An 18,180-nucleotide genomic window follows, 5' to 3' on the forward strand; every position below is an offset into this window, starting at 1 on the left:
CATCTCTGGGCCCCATCATCACCCGGCGCCGGGCCCTCCCTCCTGCCCCCCTTTCTCCTCCCTCCTTCCTTCCCTCCCTCCCTTCCTCCCTTCCTCCCTCCCTCCCAGCTCCTGCACCAGGAAACGGCCTGGATCCCGGCGGCGGCCTGACCCGTGAGATCCCTAACCTGGCAGGCGGGCGGGGTTGGAGACGTGCTAAGGGTGGGGGTAAAGGAGGAGCTGGGCCTTTGGGCTGCCCTGGGGGGAACCGAGAATAGGATGGTGTCGGCAGGAAGCCCTTGGCTCTGGGTTTCCTGGGAGGACAGTCGTGAAACATGGATTCGGCCACACAGCTGGTAGAGCGTTGGGGGCAGGAGGCCCGGTCCCAGGAGTTGTAACCCTGTGCTTCTCAGGCCAGACTCAGATCCCTGCCCAGTTCTGATCTCTCTTTCCCCTTTCCAGGACTCCAAGCTGGCCGGGAGGATGAAAGGCCCCAGCTGGGGGCTCCTTGCCACCAGCACTGGGTCCTAAGAGCTGCCACCCAGGCTGGGTGAGTGTCCTTCTTTTCTCTGTCCTGGGCAGCCCTTGCCCTTTCCCACCTTTCTCTTCAGCCCCGTCCCCTCCCTGTGGTCACTTCTTGCTTCTGGGGAGGTCCTAAGTAAGCCCCTTCCTGCAGCCAAAAAGATGTTCACTGTTGCGGGTGGGGTGGGGGAGGGGGTGTCAGGGTGCCTTAGAGCTGGTGTAGGTGTTTTGAAAAGAATCTGAAGTATTCAAAAATAAAATGTTCTTGCTTTACATCTGATTTGGAATATTCCAAATATATTGGCCATCCCTTCATGCCGTAGCCCACACTTTAACATAAATCTCTTGTTCTTGCCTGTCTTTCCCAGTAGTCTCTGAGCTCATCCTCCTCACCCCCTGCCCCACCACACCGTCTTTTCGGGTTGGCCAGACTGGAAACACCCCCCCCACCCTCACCCCCTCACACCCCTCGACCATACCTCCCGTGTATTCATGACAGTCTCATCCTTGTCCCATACAGCCGCCCGGATGGCGACCCCAGCCTCAGCACCAGACACACGGGCTCTGGTGGCTGACTTTGTAGGCTATAAGCTGAGGCAGAAGGGTTATGTCTGTGGAGCTGGCCCTGGGGAGGGCCCAGCAGCTGACCCACTGCACCAAGCCATGCGGGCAGCTGGAGATGAGTTCGAGACCCGCTTCCGTCGCACCTTCTCTGATCTGGCTGCTCAGCTGCATGTGACCCCTGGCTCAGCCCAGCAACGCTTCACCCAGGTCTCCGACGAACTTTTCCAAGGGGGCCCAAACTGGGGCCGTCTTGTGGCCTTCTTTGTCTTTGGGGCTGCCCTATGTGCTGAGAGTGTCAACAAAGAGATGGAACCACTGGTGGGCCAAGTGCAGGAGTGGATGGTGGCTTACCTGGAGACGAGACTGGCCGACTGGATCCACAGCAGTGGGGGCTGGGTAAGAAGCTTCTCAGTTGCTGCTCTGCACATCCCTCTGCAAAGCTGATCTCCAGGGGGAAGATGGGGGCTCTGATTGGCGGCTGGGGCAGCTGTGCTGGGAAGGAGGCATGGGGGTGTACCCTCCTCTTTAGGTGGAGTCAGACTAAGATGCCCTCACTGTGAGCATCACATTGAACTCTGCACTCCAGGGCTGCCATGTAGTAATCACTGGATGAGCTCATGGTCCCAAGCAGAGGACAGAATGCATGGCACCCAAGGAGTGCCTGCAGTCCAAAGGTGTTACACCTGAGCACATGGCATGGGAGGTGGGGAGGGGTGATATCAGGCGAGCCTTGGCAAAAGGTGTCAGTTTTGAGTAGACTTTTTTTTTGCCAAGGAAAGGATGGATTTTACTTAAGTCAGGGAGCACAAGCAAGCTGGCCAGGCACTTGGGGCAAGGAGGGGTTTGCAGTCAGCAGAGCTCTGAAGTCGGAGACAAGCTGGGAATGGGGTAGTGCTCACAGTGGATGGAACTGGAACTCTTCCTCTCCTCTTCTCTCTACTCTTTCCTCTCCTGATATCCCTTTCTCCTTCTTTCTCTCCTACTTCCCTTCTCTCCCACAGGCGGAGTTCACAGCTCTATACGGGGACGGGGCCCTGGAGGAGGCGCGGCGTCTGCGGGAGGGGAACTGGGCATCAGTGAGGACAGTGCTGACGGGGGCCGTGGCACTGGGGGCCCTGGTAACTGTAGGGGCCTTTTTTGCTAGCAAGTGAAAAAGTCCAAGGCCAGGTGGGGCTAGGTGTGGCTGGGAGAATAGAAACAGAACAGAGAATGCCCTTAGAAGAAGTGGGGTGAATGGATGGATGTGCAACAGAGCAGGGCAGGGGAAAGGTAGAGGGTGAGGGAGCTGAGTGTGCCAGGCAGAGTTGGAAGAGTGAGCTGCAGACACTGGGGAATGTTTTAGGAAGGGGCCAGGTGATGGAGTCATTCCAAGGTTTGGGGGGTGGGGGGGATCATCCCTATAGGTCATGCACAGGAAACTACCTGGAGCTTGGTTTGCAGCCCTGAGGAAGGTGGACTTGCATAAGGAATTGCGTCTCCATTGGATGAGTGGGATTTGAGGAACCTGGAGGGCTCAACCTTTTGAAATGGAAGTTTGGGGTTCTCAGGTGATTGGGGAGGCGGCTGTGGCTGCCAGCTGTCTGACACGTGTGTGCATGTGCATGCTGGGCTGTTCATTTGATCTGGTGGTGGTGGGCTTCTTCAAGGAGAAAACATTGCCTCTTGCATTGGCAACTATCCACAGCCCTCTGCCCCTCCTCCCAGCCCCTCCTTCCCCTTCCCTTTTCCTGAAGTCACAAGGCTGAGGGAGAAACACTGTATCCAGACTGAGGGTGCTGGCTCTTCTCTGCAGAAAGTCTTTGGCCTGGCTTTGGAGAGAAGAACAGCTCTGCAGCTGGCCTTGTTCCTTCCTTGTGCATTGAGCACTTGCTGCTGCCTCCTGGGCTCTGTCAGAAGGGCAAGGCTGTGGAGCCTGGGAGGGTGGGGGCTTCGGTAGCTGGGTCTGCCTGCCACCCTCCCCTCCCACTGGGGCACAATGGTGCCTAAAGTATTCCCTATCTCTGGGACCTCTTTACCCAAACTTAAACTCTAAATTGGGGCTCTAATTTTCCTTTTGAGGATGTAGACAAATGCTGACCTCAAAAACAGTCTGGGTTCTGCACTGTGTCTCAGTAAGACTGTTGATGTCTTGAGAGGACCATTTCAGCTCTGAGCCCCATGGGTGTGAGGGTGACAGGTACTCCATGACTGGCCTATTCTGTGTGGTGGGCTTCCGTGCTGCTTTTGAGGGGCCAGGTGTATGGGTTCTAGAGTACCTACCATGACCTAGAAGCATTTCTGTTTCATTTGAAGCCACGCTGTTTGCACGGGTGTTACTTGTACCTCAGAGTCTGAGGATGCTAACTTTAGAACTCACAGTCCTCTAGAACAAATTCAGACTATAGCTTTTTCTCTCGAGGAAGAAACGATTCACTCCAAATGCATGCCCTGAGCCAGACGACTCACTGCTGCACTTTTCAAGGTGCTAAAATTGCTGCTGTCCAATGTTGACTTCATTCACAGTGCTCTAGAACCCTGCCTGCAATTCTAAGCAATGATCAGCTTAGCTCGACCACAGTTGACGCTTCTAGGAGATTTTCACTTGGTCCCAGAATGTGGCAACATAGACAACTATGCTAGAATGTGGGACCAAATTGGCCTCAGGTTTAGTCCAGACCTTTGCTTTTGAAAGAGGGCTGCACTTTTTAATGGTATTCGTGGGGGAGGTGGAAGACTGCATGTGCCACTGGGTGAGTACGCTGATATCAGAAACTCAAGAGCCAGTCTGCGGCAAGCAGTTGGGGTGGGGTGGGGTCTCTGACTTGCTCAGGACAAGCTAGGCCAGTGGTTTTCAAACTGCTTGGCAGAACCCCAAAGTGTCCTAGGGGTTGCCTCAGGAGTCCTTGGGGAGATGAAAGGGGTGGGGGGCTGAGAAGGCTTCGAACTTGCCCTCAAACAGAACAACTCCCCATGTCGCTGTTTTATATATCGGGGTCCAGGGTAAGATTTTATTTGCATTAAGGGGATTGCTGCTGAAAAGAAAGTTGGAAAACCACTTACCAGACCATCACTTCCAATTGGAGCCTGTGCTCTCCCAGGTTTGGGGCAGACAGACTCTTCACCTTACCCTCTACCACAGGATGCTTGTCCATGTTAGCATTCCTGGGGGCCTTTAGCAAACAGGGGCAGCAGGAACCGTGGTCAGGTGATATGATTGAAATACCCTGCTCTGAGGCCTTCACACCTGGGTGGAAGAAGAGTTTGCTTTCTGAAAGGATAAAGGGCTTGGTCTGGTTTCCCAGAAGCGTAGCTGGAATGGGATCACAGTGGGCAGTGTTGACCTGTCCTACCCTTCTTAGTTTGAGGGGCAATGGAAACCCCAGAGACTTCTGTCAGGGAAAACTAGGGACTCTCTTCTAGAGCCATATAGTTCCTTGGGATTAGCTCTTGGCCAAGAAGGCTGAGTATGGCTCCCAATTTTTAAATCTATTTCGCTTTTTTAAAATGAGGGAAATAAGTGTAATTCCCATTTTTCAAAGAGTAAATAGGTGGAGAGGGTATTTCTTGCTCTCTGGAGCCCAAAGGGACAAATAGGAACTTTGCTTAGGCCAAGGAAGGAGCAGAAGTAGGGCAACTCAGTCCTACAATTATTAATCCTACTCCCCACTTATTCTAGGGCATACATACACTATTTTACTTTTTTAAATCATAAAACGGCAGGAGAACAGATTTGGTTAGTTTAGAAGAAAAGAAAAAGCTCTATAAATATAAATATATATTCCTGTATTTTTATTTAATAATTTATAAATACCAAGTTCATTTGACTTTTATTTTTGTGTAATATGTAATGGTGGTATTAAAAATAAATAAATAAATAAAGCCCAAAAGTTTAATGAGAATGACTGAACAGGGTTTTGTGACTTCTATACTCTATAGTTTGGGGTCAGAACTTTCCTCCGTCCAGTCATTTCTTCATGACCTTGCTAAGGGCAAGACTTAAGAGTTACAGGGATTTGGAAAAGTGTTGAAATTTTTTTTAAAAAATCAAGAGTTGTTTCATCATCTTCCTCACCTCACCCCAACCCTGTCAGATATTCAAAGTGAAGAGCTCCATCTATGCCAACCCTAGCCCGAAGAGGGTACAGGTATATGGTACTTCGGGACACACATACACACACTTAAACACAAAAAACTCACCCAAAATCTGTGTGAAATCAACTCCCCAGTTGCAGTTTGGCCTCTAATCAAAAGTGTACAATAATGAGTATTTCTTCTTGATGCCTACTTCAGACTTAAAATAGGTCTGGTAAAAATGGAGCCCCCGTTTCCTTGCCTGATCCACTAAGACATTTGGTTTCAGCCATTTGAATGCAAACCGCTAAACCAGATAGAATCTTTAGGATTATTTGGCTCATCTCTGTAGCACGTCAAAATCGTGTGACAGAAATAGTAATCCTAATTCTGAATTTCAAGAGGAAATTTCTAAATCTATAACCCAGTACAACAAATTGGTATTTGAGTTTTTATGTTAATTTGTGAGAATATAATTGCTTTCAGCAATTCAGTACAGTTGAATGGCCTCCAGGCATGGTGGCGCACACCTGTGATCCCAGCACTCAGGAGGCTGAGGCAGGAGGATCACCCATTGAGTTCAAGCTACATAGTGAGTTCAAGGTCAACCTGAACTGCATAGTCTGACCCTGTCTCAAAAATAAATAAAAGCATAATTGAATCCAGTGTTACCTTTCCATTCTCTATAGGAAAAATCTACAGGGAAAGCTGTAGTAAAATCAGAGTGGCTTGGTGAACATTGGCACTAGGAGAAGTAGACTTAGATGTTCTTAATAGTATCAGGTATGATAGTTGGTGTATTTGTCCCTATATATTGTGACTGGTTAAGCAACTGACTGATTTATATTTGGCTAGTTCCAAAAAGCATTTGCAATATCTTACAATAATACATAAAAGACAAAATAACGGGAAAATACAGATTTTTTTTTCTGGTACGGGGGATCAAACTCAGGACCTTGTGCTTGCAAGGCAGGCGGGGTGCCACTGCGCTGAGTCTCCGGCTGGGAAAATACAGATTTTTAAAGTAAGGGTAAAGGGAATATCAAAATATAGTAAGGTTCAGCAAAAGGAAAATTAATGCACAGAAAAGCATTATATAAATATGCAGTATCCCCAAATACCAAAGTTAGTCTACGAATTTGTCTCTGATCTTCTTTGTGGCCAAAGCAAATTGGAAAACACAAGATTCACATTTCTCTTAGGACTTTTAAACTCTATCGTTTACTCAAGAAGGGCAAAAAGTTTTGTAGATTTTCAGAGAAGACACCTAGTAAGAGTAGACAGCATTCTCTGTTAACACCTAACAGCAAATTTGATGTTGAGTTGTATACCACTTTGCTCTAGAAATGCCAAATGGAGATTCAGAAGGTCTTAAACTTGTTTTATCAGGCTTTTCACAATTTAGTCCAAAGTCACAGCTTTGTGATGGTCTGGGTTAGTACAGAGCTAAACTTTAGACTATTCAGAGAAACAGACAGATGTGTTTCCTTCAAATGGTTCTCCATGAATACTATTTCTCCAAATGGCACTTTTGATATCAAGTTGGGCAACAATTAGTTACAATTTCTAACAAATGGATGGATTGTACATATTGTTTTTACTTAATAGCTTTTTTTAAAACATAAAAAGAAAACTGCCTTAATTTAAGTATGGCTCTAGAAGAGATATATAAATAATTTAAAAACACAACCAGGGGACATAGTATAATAAAATGCTATGTCATTGTTTTTTATCCATTATTCTCTCATGGACCAAATACTCCAGCATCTTCTGTGCACTCAGCACAATTCTAGGCACCGAGGTAAAATGAACAGAAAGATCTCTGCCCACATAGTGCTTACATTCTAGTGAGGGATAAATCAATAAATTTCATCACATATTAGAAAGTGATGAGTACTGTAAAGAAAAATAATTAATTGAAAGGATAAAAATATGTAGATTTTAATTTTTTGTTTTGTTTTGTTTTTTTGTCTTTTGAGACAAGGTCTCGCTATGTAGTCCAGGCTGGTTTTGAACTCACTATGTAGCCCAGGCTGGCCTCAAACTCACAGTGATTCTCCTGCCTCAGCCTCCAGAGTGCTGAGATTATAGGTGTGTGCCACCTCACCTGGCTCTAGATATTATTTTTAAATAAAATGGTTAGGGAAGCCCTCATTGCTAAAGTGACTTTTGAGTAAAACTATGAAAAATAGAATAGGAAAAATATATTTACTGAAATGGAAAGATGTTTCTGTATTTTCTTAGGTAAAAATATGTTAATAGTGTATATATAATATAAAAATTTATACAGTATGATCCCATTTGCTAAAATATATGTGTGTATGCCTCTATAGATTTGTATACTGAACATTTCTGGAAGGGTATATGTCAACATTCATCAGTGATTCTCTAGATGGTAGATTTAATGAGTAATTTTATTTTGTTCTTTTTTGCTGTCTGTATATTCTGATTTTTTGAAAATGACATCTGGTACAGTATATATTAAAACTAGTTTTTCAGATACAAAGATTTAAAGAAAATTAACCAATCAGACTGGTTATTAAGCAGTGCTCAGCAGTTGAGCAGCCCATATTTAAATGGCCACTGCACTTCTATGGAAGGGCAGATAGAGGGAGTTGATGTAAGCAGGGCCAGACCACATTAGAAGATATTTGGGATCTGCTGTAAAATAGAGGTAAGTAGCAGGGCATGGTGATGCATGCCTGTAATCCATATGCAGGAGGCTAAGGCAGAAGGATGGAGAGTTCGAGTTTGAGCTACATAGAGACACTGTGCGTGGGGGAGGAAGGCAACATAAAAAGAATTAAGATGTGTTATGTACATGTATCAACTCCCCATGATGAATATAAATCCTTATGTACCAGAAACAAATTAATAATTTAAAAATTAAAATTAAAAACATGACCCCCCAAAATAGAGGTAAGTAAATAATAAAGGCTTCAGTAAATGATAAGGTGCTGTCCAATAAAAATATAATGCAATGGGCCGAGGATTTAGCTCAGTGGTGCTGCACCTGCCTGGCAAGTGCAAGATCCTGAGTTCAATTCCCGGTACCAAAAAAAAAAAAAAAAAAAAAAAAAAAAAAAAATATATATATATATATATATATATATATATATATATATATATATATATATATGGGGGCTGGGGATTTAGCTCAGTGGTTTCGCTGCCTGCTGCATAAGCGCAAGGACCAGAGTTCGATCCCCAGTACCAAAAAAAAAAATATATATATATACATATGTAGTTTTTATATTTTCTAGTAATTTATTAAAAACACAGCCAGACATGGTGTTGAACACCTGTAATCCCGGCACTTAGGAGGGTGAAGCAAGAGGATTGCTGCAAATTTGAGGCCAGCCTGGGCTACATGGTGAGTTCAAGGCCAGCCTGGACTACATAGCCCCTGTCTCAAAAAAAAAAAAAAAAAAAAAAGCAAAAGATATAGGTAAAACTAATTTCAGTAATTGTTTAGCACAGTATGTTAAAGATACTATCATTTTAACATGTAATTAATTTAAAAAATTTTTTTAGGGCCGGGGATTTAGCTCAGTGGTTCTACCACCTACCACTCAAGTGCAAGGTCCTGAGTTGGATCCCCAGTACCGAAAAGAAAAAAAAAAAATTTAGGGGGTGAGATTGAACCCAAGGCCATTCCTCTGAGGTACATTGACAGCTTTTTTTTTTTTTTTTTTTCCATTGACAGCTTTTTAAAAAGGATTTTGTAGGCAGGCATGGTGATGCATGCCTGTAATCCCAGCATATAGGAGACTGAAACAGAAGGATTGCCATGATTTCAAGGCCAGCCTGGGCTACACAGTGAGTTCAAGACCACCTCAACCACCTGAACTTCATAGCGAGACCCTGTCTCAAAAATAAACAACACAAAAGTTTATTTTGAGACTAGTTCTCACTAAGTGATTAAGTTGACCAAGCTGAGCCTGAAGTTGCTATCCTGCCTCAGCCTCCCAGAGGGATGAGATCACAGGTGTGCACCACCATGCCTGGCTGTAAACAATTATTGAGTTATTCCACATTTTTTTTCATACTAAGCCTTCAAAATTCAGTCTGTATTTTACACTTTCAGCATATTTTAAATCAGGCTATTCAATAGCCATATGTGACATATGAGTGGTTACCATATTATTGCATGTACTTCTAAGCCAGCATGGTGGTGCAATCTCAGCCCCTGGGGAGACTGAGGCAAGACAGTCACAAGTTTGAACCCAGCCTAAGGAATTTATTTTAAAAAGGGGTGGGAATCTAGCTCAGTAAGAGGTACTAGGTTTCTATTCCCAGTACCGACACACACACACACACACACACACACACACACACACAAAATGTAGTTCCAGATTGTACATTTTTTTTTTTTTTTTTGGTATCGAGGATCGAACTCAGGTCTTTGCGCTTGTGCGTTCAATCCCCAGTACCAAAATAAATAAATAAATAAATAAATAAATAAATACATACATACATACAAACAAGATTGAAACTACCCTTATTTCTGGCCCAAGTGTTCTGCATTAGGATGGTCTGGTTTGGGTATGTATTGCCAAAGAATAGAAAGATTGTATTGGCTTTTTGTTCCTTTTTCCCTTATGTCCCAAGGTTTTTTTTTTTAATCAGCTAAACATAGTTGTAATCATACTTATATAAAATTTTATAGTCTTGTCATTTTTGCATGTTTATGACACATATAACATTTTATTAGCTACAAAATAATTTTTGATTAGATATAATTTTTAGTTTATTTTTTATAGCAAAATGTTTATTGGTACATTTTAGGCATACATAATGACAACACTCACAGGGAATTTGCACCTGTACATGGTACATCCAGCCTCTTTTTTCCCATTAATCTCTCTCCTCAAGTCCCATCCCCTCCCTATGTACAAAATCTTTCTTTTAGGCTTGGGATGTAGCTCAGTGGCATGGTGCCTGCCTCGAAAGCACAAGGTCCTGAGTTTGATCCCCAGTACTACAGAAACACAAAATCTTTGTTTCCATTTTTTCTATTTTCACTTTTTTTTCTTGTCCCTTCCCTCCTTTCTCCCTCCCTCTTTCCTTGTTCCCCTTCTCATTTGAACATTTTCTTCTCATTTCCCAATATCTATTATAAATTTTAGTCCTTATTTCCACTTTTGGTTTCTCATACCAGAGAAACAATGTAGTATTTAAATATTGTCTATTGTTGAATTTAAATGTATTTTTTTGCAGTTTTGTGTTATACATATTTTTTTTCATATTAAAGCAGGTATTAGTGAATTTTGATATGTTCTGAAAACTGGCTTTGAATTCCCTACACCCCTAGATAGCTCCAAGACTTGGGCAAATTACAGTACTCTACTTCTTTAAAACGTTTTCTTACCTAAAAAAAATAGTGACTTTGGCTGGGTGTGGTGACACACACCTACAATCCCAGCACTCTGGGCGGCTGAGGCAGGAACATCATAAGTTTGATCCCAGCCTTGGTACTTAGTCACTTAGTGAGACTCCATCTCAAAATTATAAATTAAAAAAGGCTTATAATGTAGTTCGTTGTGAATGTCCTGGTTCAGTCCCCAGTAATGGGGGAAAATGTTATGGTTTTGAAAGTATTTATTAGGTTATTGTGAGAATTCAATGAGATAAGAAATAGAAGCTGTTACAAAATGAAGTGCTTAACAAAAATAGGATTTAGCCGGATGTGATGGCATACACCTATAATCCCAGCACTTGGGAGGCCGAGGTAGGAGGACTGCCAGGAGTTTGAGGCCAGCCTGGACTACACAGCGAGTTTAAGGCCAGCCTAAACTACACAGTGAGACCCTGTCAAAAAAAAAAAGCAAAAAAGCAAAGGCGTTAAAAAAAAAAAAAAATCCACATTTTCCTTAGCTGTCTTGCTTAAATGAAATTATCAGTAAAATGCTCCAAAAAAAATTTTTTTTTCAGACCAGCCCTCAATATATAGTCCAGGCTGGCCTCGAGCTCACAGTGATCCTTTTGACTTGAGCTTTTTCTTTTTCTTTTTGGTCTATGTAGACCAGAGTGGCCTGGAACTCACGGCAGTCCTCCTGCCTCAGTGTCTTGAGTGCTGGGATTACAGTTGTGGGCCACCATGCCTGGCCTAACTCACCCTGGAGTGCTGGGATTACTAGGGTGTGCAACTATACCCAGCTCAACCCAACTCAAATCCTGAATAAATTAGATCAACATCAGTATAAACAGACGTTTCTTCCAGGGAACTAAGAGTTTGTTTTCAGTGCACATCCTTGTAGTTCTCCCTGATCACTGAAGCTGAGAGGTGGCTGATAAGTTTTTGGGGGAACTTTTAAGTGACTGTGACTCTCCTCCAAGTTCCTCATCTCCCCAGGTAAGGCATTGGGAGAAAAAGTGGGGGTGAGGGAAAGAGTGGGGTACAATGAGTGCTTTTGATTCTTTGGTTTGCTAATAGGGATCTCCTCAGACAAATCCCTGTGTCCCAACCATGCTTGTTTAACTTTTTGCTTGAGCTCATGTGAATCTGGTTCTCAGACCTGTCATGAGTATGCCTACAAAAAAATGCCTCTTGGAAATCTAGCACCTCTTTACTTCTAATGTGTAGGTCTCTACTAAAATATGGCACCCTGCCTTCCCAGCGCCAGGTCTTATTGATGTCTCAGGGTGCAGCCATGTCCAAAGAGGGCTTGGAGGCTGGGAAATTGAAGATGGGGGTGGCACGCAGATCTCCAGTCAGTGCATCTTTCAGTCAACAAAGACCCATAAAGGACACGCGTTATATGTTGGGCATACTGTTTCGCGGTGGAAATAGAAATAGGACTCAGTCCCTCACCGGCAGGCACTCCCTGCTTACTGAGGAAAGACAGCACAAAACCGTTAAGCGCACAGTGGAGGTAGGCCCGCTGTGGAGGGCTTTGCATGAGGGGATTACTGGGTTTTGCCGTTGTCTGGTTGAGAACAGACTGCATGTACAGAGGCATAGTCTGAATGCCAGGTACACCTATGAGGAGGAGCAATATGGAAACTTTCACAAAGTAGCCAGGCCCTGGGTATTTAAAGCTGCAGTAAGGAATTTTGAGCTTTACTTGCCCAGGAAAGGGGAAGCCAGTTTGGTAGCGTTGCAGGTTGGAGGGGCGGTGACCTAGAAGCTGAGAAACTAACAGTCCAGACAAGAGAAGAAACAGACTGAAACTAGGCAGGACGACAGGTCTCATGATTGGTACGTCTGAGTGAGAACTCTTCCCTGCTTTATAGTTGGGGAGACCGGATGGATGGGGGTGCCATTAATTAAATTGAAAAGTAAGTTCCTTCCTGGAATGCTCCATTCAGAACCTCCGCTTCCGGCAACATCCCACCTTCTGGTGTTTTCCTGGTTAGGAGACCAGTTTCCAGGAATCCTCTACTGCCCTCCCCTACCCCCGCGATCGGGCCTCTGCCTAAAACAGCTCGATAGTTGGTCCTCAGCAGCCTCAAGATGGCGGCCCCCAAGGACCGCGGGTTTCCCTAGCTTGAAGCCCGGCAGCCAGTCCCTCCACAAGCCTCATTTTTGTCACCCAACGGATGTCAGCCCTTTCAATCTCGCGAGCCAATCGCCACTGGAGACCAGACTGTTGCAGTGAGGCGATCGGAAGAATGGAGCTTTCTAGTCGCGTAGTCAGGGGCCAATCACCAAGCGTCCTATAGTTCGTGAGCCCTCCCGTAGGCAAGGGAGGAGCAAGGAATGTCACTGTGCGGCAGTACTGTTACCTAAAGAATTTCAGAGAAGGTGGAACGTATGTTGATTGACAGACAGATTTCTCCTACCGGGATTTGAGAATTTGGCGCAGTGCCCCGCCTTTAGAGGCGGGGTCTTATTTGATTGCCAAGTTGTGGTCCCCAATGGAGTCCCAGTCCCGCGTGACGGGCACCCTGCTTGACTAATGAATCCTCGACGTGGCCGGCGCAGCTCTCCAATCGCGGAGCGGCGGGCCCCAGTCTGAGCGGCGATGGCGGCGGCGGCGGCGGCGGCAGCAGCAGCAGGGGCTGCGGGTGGTCGGGGCTCCGGGCCGGGGCGGAGGCGCCATCTTGTGCCCGGGGCCGGTGGGGAGGCCGGGGAGGGGGCCCCGGGGGGCGCAGGGGACTACGGGAACGGCGTGGAGTCTGAGGAACTGGAGCCTGGGGAGCTGCTGTTGGAGCCCGAGCCGGAACCCGAGCCCGAAGAGGAGCCGCCCCGGCCCCGCGCCCCCCCGGGAGCTCCTGGCCCTGGGCCTGGCTCGGGAGCCGCCGGTAGCCAAGAGGAGGAGGAAGAGCCGGGGCTTGTGGAGAGTGACCCGGGGGACGGCGCCATTGAGGACCCGGTGAGGGAAGGAGGGTGGGCGCGCGGGTCACGAGAGGCCCGGAGCTCATACGGGAGGCCTGGCGGGGGTTGGGCTTGGCTGGGGCGGGGAATAACGTGGCTGGGGCCGGGCAGGGGAAGGGCCCGGCCGGCCGGCGGAGTCCGGCGTCATGGGTGTCTAGCGTCGTTGTGGGGAAGGTAACTTGCTTTTCGTCGCGACCCTCGCTCAGCGAGGGAAATGGTCGAGCGTGGCTGGGGCCGCTTGCGGACCCAGCCCCAGCGTCGGTTCCTCTGCGGCTCCTCCGCATGCCCTCCCCATTCATTGTAGGAGCTGGAAGCAATCAAAGCTCGAGTCAGGGAGATGGAGGAAGAAGCTGAGAAGCTAAAAGAGCTGCAGAACGAGGTAGAGAAGCAGATGAATATGAGTCCACCTCCAGGCAATGGTGAGTAACCGGGAGTTTGCACTCACGCCAGGGCCCCAGGTTGGAGGGTTGTGGGGAGCACAGGGAATGTGGCATTAGTTGCTTAGGACCTCGGAGCTGCTTGTCTGAGCAGTTATTGGGCAGGTGCTATGGTCCATAGTCCATTGTGTGCTCCGTTGACCTTTGTGAGAACAGACAAAAAAGAACCTGTGTTTTGGTGGTAGGAATCTTGTGCCTCTCTTTGTCACCGTTATAAAAGTGTTTCTCTTTGTTCTTAATCTGCCTCTACCCTTGTTGTGGAGATTGCCATCTGGCATTTGACCTTCTAGTCTAATTTTTTTTGTTTCAATTGAAGGCTGTTTAGTTACAACTTTCAAGGGAAGCTGCTTAGCCGCAAGGGGCTTCTTTAATCTAAAAATGTCGAGTCTCAGCCCTTTAGTTTTGTTCCCTCTTAAAGGCATTCAGTAAGGACTTAATTGGGGGGGGGTGGGGATTCCTGTGTTCTTTGTGACTTTTGAGGATGTATTAATTTACTCCTTAATTTGTCAAATATTTAGTGAGAAACTATTATGTGCTGGGCTCTGTTTTAGGTAGTGGAAACAGCAGGGAATAGAATAGGACAGACCAAAAATCTTTGTCTTCCCTGAGTTTATGGTATAATGGTGGTGGGGGTGCATACATATATATTGACCTAGTAGAAAACGTGTGTGTTGGTGGGGGAGGTAGGGTGTGTGGTAGGCCACTCACGCCTGTAATCCCAGCATTGGGGAGGCTGAGGCAGAAGGATCACAAGTTTGAGGCCATACTGGGCTACATAGTCAGGCTGTGTATCAAAGAATCAAAGAATAAAAGAAAAAAAGAAAACGTTTGTTTATTTTTTTCTCAAAGCTGGTCCAGTGATCATGTCTATCGAAGAGAGAATGGAGGCTGATGCTCGTTCCATCTATGTTGGCAATGTATGTATTAGGGATTCAATTGGGGTTTGTGGGTACATTTTTACTTGGAGGAGGTATTTAATAATCTTGAACATTTCCAGTATAGGTGGTGATTCTGGGTGTGGGGAGAGTTGGAAGGAGGTAAAATATGGAGTTATCAACAAAAGCTCCGGAATTGCAAGTCAAAGGATTATTTGACATGCCTTGATATATAGAGATGGCCCAAACTAAAGGTCAGGCAGGGGACTTGTTGAGACAGGAGCTAGCTCAGTACCTGTAAAATGTCCCTCCTCTCCTCAGGTGGACTATGGTGCAACAGCAGAAGAGCTAGAAGCTCACTTTCATGGCTGTGGTTCAGTTAACCGTGTCACCATACTTTGTGACAAATTTAGTGGCCATCCCAAAGGGTAAGTAGGGAAAGAAATTAAGATTGTTTTAATCAGTTAAAAATAACTTAGAGCTTTTGTTTTTGCGGTGGTTGGGTTTAAACCCAGGGCATTAGTGGATGTTAAGCACATTCTCTACCACTAAGCTATACATTCCCCAGCAATAGCTTATGCTTTTCATTGAGCAGTAATTTACGTATTGTTAAAGCAAATGGTCTTTTTCTTCTAATGTGGTATTAATGTTGATGTATATCAGAGGTTGCACATAAATTAGAAGGGGACAGGCAGCTGAGTGGCTAGAAACTTTGATTAAAACCTTTTATTTTAAAGTGAATTAAGAGCCGGGCGTGGTGGCACACACCTGTAATCCTAGTACTCAGGAGGCTGGGACCAGAGGATTTCCAGGAAGTTCAAGGCCAGCCTGGGCTACATAAGGAAACCCTGTCTCAAAAAAAACCCCCCAAAAAAGTGAATTAAGTAATTTAAAACGTAAACACATAGTATTCAAAATATGTCTGGGACCGGGGATTTAGCTCAGTGGTTCCGTGGGGATTTAGCTCAGTGGTTCTGTCGCTTGCCTTGCAAGCACAAGGACCTGAGTTCGATCTCTGGTACTAAAAAACCCCCAAAAAACAAAGTATGTCTACAAGTTGCAGTTAATCTGTGAGCTATTTGTGAACGCAGATAAAGTGACAATTATTCTCTTCAGGTTTGCCTATATAGAGTTCTCAGACAAAGAGTCAGTGAGGACTTCCCTGGCCTTAGACGAGTCCCTATTTAGAGGAAGACAAATCAAGGTAAGCCCTGCCATTGCTGTTCGGTAATATAGAAACTCTTCAGGCTTACACTAAGGCTTTCTTTTTTTTATTTTTGTATGGGGACTCGCACTTGGGACCTTGCTTTTGCAGCAGCACCACTGAGCTAAATCCTCAACACACTAAGGCTTTCTGTTGTATGCCTTTACTCCCAGGTGATCCCAAAACGAACCAATAGACCAGGCATCAGCACAACAGACCGAGGTTTCCCGCGTGCCCGCTATCGTGCCCGGACCACCAACTATAACAGTTCCCGCTCTCGATTCTACAGTGGTTTTAACAGCAGGCCCCGAGGTCGTGTCTACAGGTCAGGATAGATGGGCTGCTCCTCTTTCCCCGCCTCCCATGAGCCCTGTATGCTTCATTCTCTCCTGATCTGAGGACCTTCCCTTCCTTCCCCTCCCCTGGACTTGGTCTCCAGCCTGTGCAGGGTGAGGAAGGTAGTTGCAGGCCAGATCAGGAGGCCAATCTCATCTGTTCTGTAGCAGAAATTGGTGACAAGGGCTGAAGGCGTCTGAGATGTTTCCTCCCGGCTTTTTTTGTGTGTGGTGTGCTTTAGAGTTGGTTGCCTTGAAGTTGTTTACCCAAAGTTAGGAAGAACAGGGCCTCAGGACTGTGATTGCTACTTCTCCCAGGGTTAGGGAGAGGTTAAACCTCCCTTGGAAGGACACCAGAGGCCAGTTGATTATTCCACAGCCATGTGGGAGGATTTTGAGATATTTATTCTTTAATTGAGTTAGCCTTTTTCCAAGGTTAATTTCTCACTGGGCCTGGTGTGGTGCCCGTGTTGTGGCTTAGCTTTTACCTCCTTTCTTACACTTAAATATAGGTTAGGCATAAAACCTTGGCTTTTCACAAGATAGGGTTTAAGAGCTGTGGACAATGAAAACTGGATAAACAGTGGGTCCTTTTTCTTGCTCCTGATTCTCAGATGCATCTCTTTATTGCTGCTGTTTGGCAGAGTAATTCTGTTAGTACCCCCTGCTATCCCCCGTTTGCCAGGTGTGTTGCTATTTCTGGGATTGTGGAGTCGGTTTTAAGACACTTGAAAACTTCTTTTCCCCACTTCCATTCACAGTAACTGGGGCAAGGGCCCACGGGGAGGGGCTTGTGTTGATCTATCTAGTGATCATGTTAACACCTAACTCTCCTTCTTTCTTCCAGGGGCCGGGCTAGAGCGACATCATGGTATTCCCCTTACTAAAAAAAGTGTGTATTAGGAGGAGAGAGAGGAAAAAAAGGAAAGAAGGAAAAAAAAAAAAGAATTAAAAAAAAAAAAAGAAAAACAGAAGATGACCTTGATGGAAAAAAAAATATTTTTTAAAAAAAGATACACTGTGGAAGGGGGGAGAATCCCATAACTAACTGCTGAGGAGGGACCTGCTTTGGGGAGTAGGGGAAGGCCCAGGGAGTGGGGCAGGGGGCTGCTCATTCACTCTGGGGATTCGCCATGGACACTTCTCAACTGTGCAAGCTGCTGCCCATGTTTCCCTGCCCTACTTCACCCCTTTGAGGGCTGCTCAAGGGTAGGTGGGCATGGGTGATAGGAGGGTTTTTTTTTACCCAGGGCTCTGGAAGGACACCAAACTGTTCTGCTTGTTACCTTCCCTCCATCTTCTCCCTGCCTTTCACAGTCCCCTCCCGCCTGCTCCTGTCCTGCCAGGTTTACCACCTACCCCAACTGACTTTCGGCTCCCTGCCCTCCAGATTGCCTGGTGATCTATTTTGTTTCCTTTTGTGTTTCTTTTTCTGTTTTGAGTGTCTTTCTTTGCAGGTTTCTGTAGCCGGAAGATCTCCGTTCCGCTCCCAGCGGCTCCAGTGTAAATTCCCCTTCCCCCTGGGGAAATGCACTACCTTGTTTTGGGGGGTTTTTTGTTTTTCAGTTTTTTGTTTTGTTGTTTTTTTTTCTTTGCCTTTTTTTCCCTTTTATTTGGAGGGAATGGGAGGAAGTGGGAACAGGGAGGTGGGAGGTGGATTTTGTTTATTTTTTTAGCTCATTTCCAGGGGGCGGGAATTTTTTTTAAATATGTGTCATGAATAAAGTTGTTTTTGAAAATAAAAATTGTTCTGGCCTTTTGGGTGTAAAGATCATTTATCTTTTTATTCTTACATCGCAGATGGCTGTTAATTTTACTTTGTAAAAGTATTGGTGTTCTGGAGGGGGAGTTCCCATTTGTAAATTAAGGAGTAGGAGTTAGATTACAACTAGCA

General features: G+C 45.7%; 1 protein-coding gene across 2 annotated transcripts; it reads left to right on the forward strand.

Annotated features, from left to right (window-relative positions):
- Positions 1–11: 11 nt before the first annotated feature.
- Positions 12–17,260, forward strand: Pabpn1 (poly(A) binding protein nuclear 1). 2 transcript variants are annotated; one of them, XM_087197183.1, is made up of 10 exons: positions 12–153; positions 442–529; positions 1,022–1,461; positions 2,067–2,183; positions 13,740–13,854; positions 14,722–14,789; positions 15,069–15,175; positions 15,864–15,951; positions 16,125–16,276; positions 17,134–17,260. In XM_087197183.1, the coding sequence occupies exons 3-10, from the start codon at positions 1,030–1,032 to the stop codon at positions 17,171–17,173; spliced, it is 1,119 nt and encodes a 372-aa protein (XP_087053309.1). In that variant the 5' UTR covers positions 12–153; positions 442–529; positions 1,022–1,029; the 3' UTR covers positions 17,174–17,260. The 2 variants fall into 2 exon arrangements, with proteins under 2 accessions (XP_087053309.1, XP_004864224.1); XM_004864167.4 differs by lacking the exons at positions 12–153; positions 442–529; positions 1,022–1,461; positions 2,067–2,183 and adding an exon at positions 13,068–13,433.
- Positions 17,261–18,180: the final 920 nt, after the last annotated feature.

Source organism: Heterocephalus glaber, unplaced genomic scaffold (assembly GCF_053883595.1).
Source record: "Heterocephalus glaber isolate CG9 unplaced genomic scaffold, H.glaber_assembly_v1.0 deba00001662, whole genome shotgun sequence".
NCBI classification, from domain to species: Eukaryota; Metazoa; Chordata; class Mammalia; order Rodentia; family Bathyergidae; genus Heterocephalus; species Heterocephalus glaber.

Coding starts and splice junctions, on each gene's coding strand:
- Pabpn1 (XM_087197183.1), top strand. CDS start 1,030: ATGGCGACCCCAGCCTCAGCACCAGACACACGGGCTCTGGTGGCTGAC. Junction 15,176..15,863: donor TTTAGTGGCCATCCCAAAGG/GTAAGTAGGGAA, acceptor TATTCTCTTCAG/GTTTGCCTATATAGAGTTCT. Junction 15,952..16,124: donor TTAGAGGAAGACAAATCAAG/GTAAGCCCTGCC, acceptor CTTTACTCCCAG/GTGATCCCAAAACGAACCAA.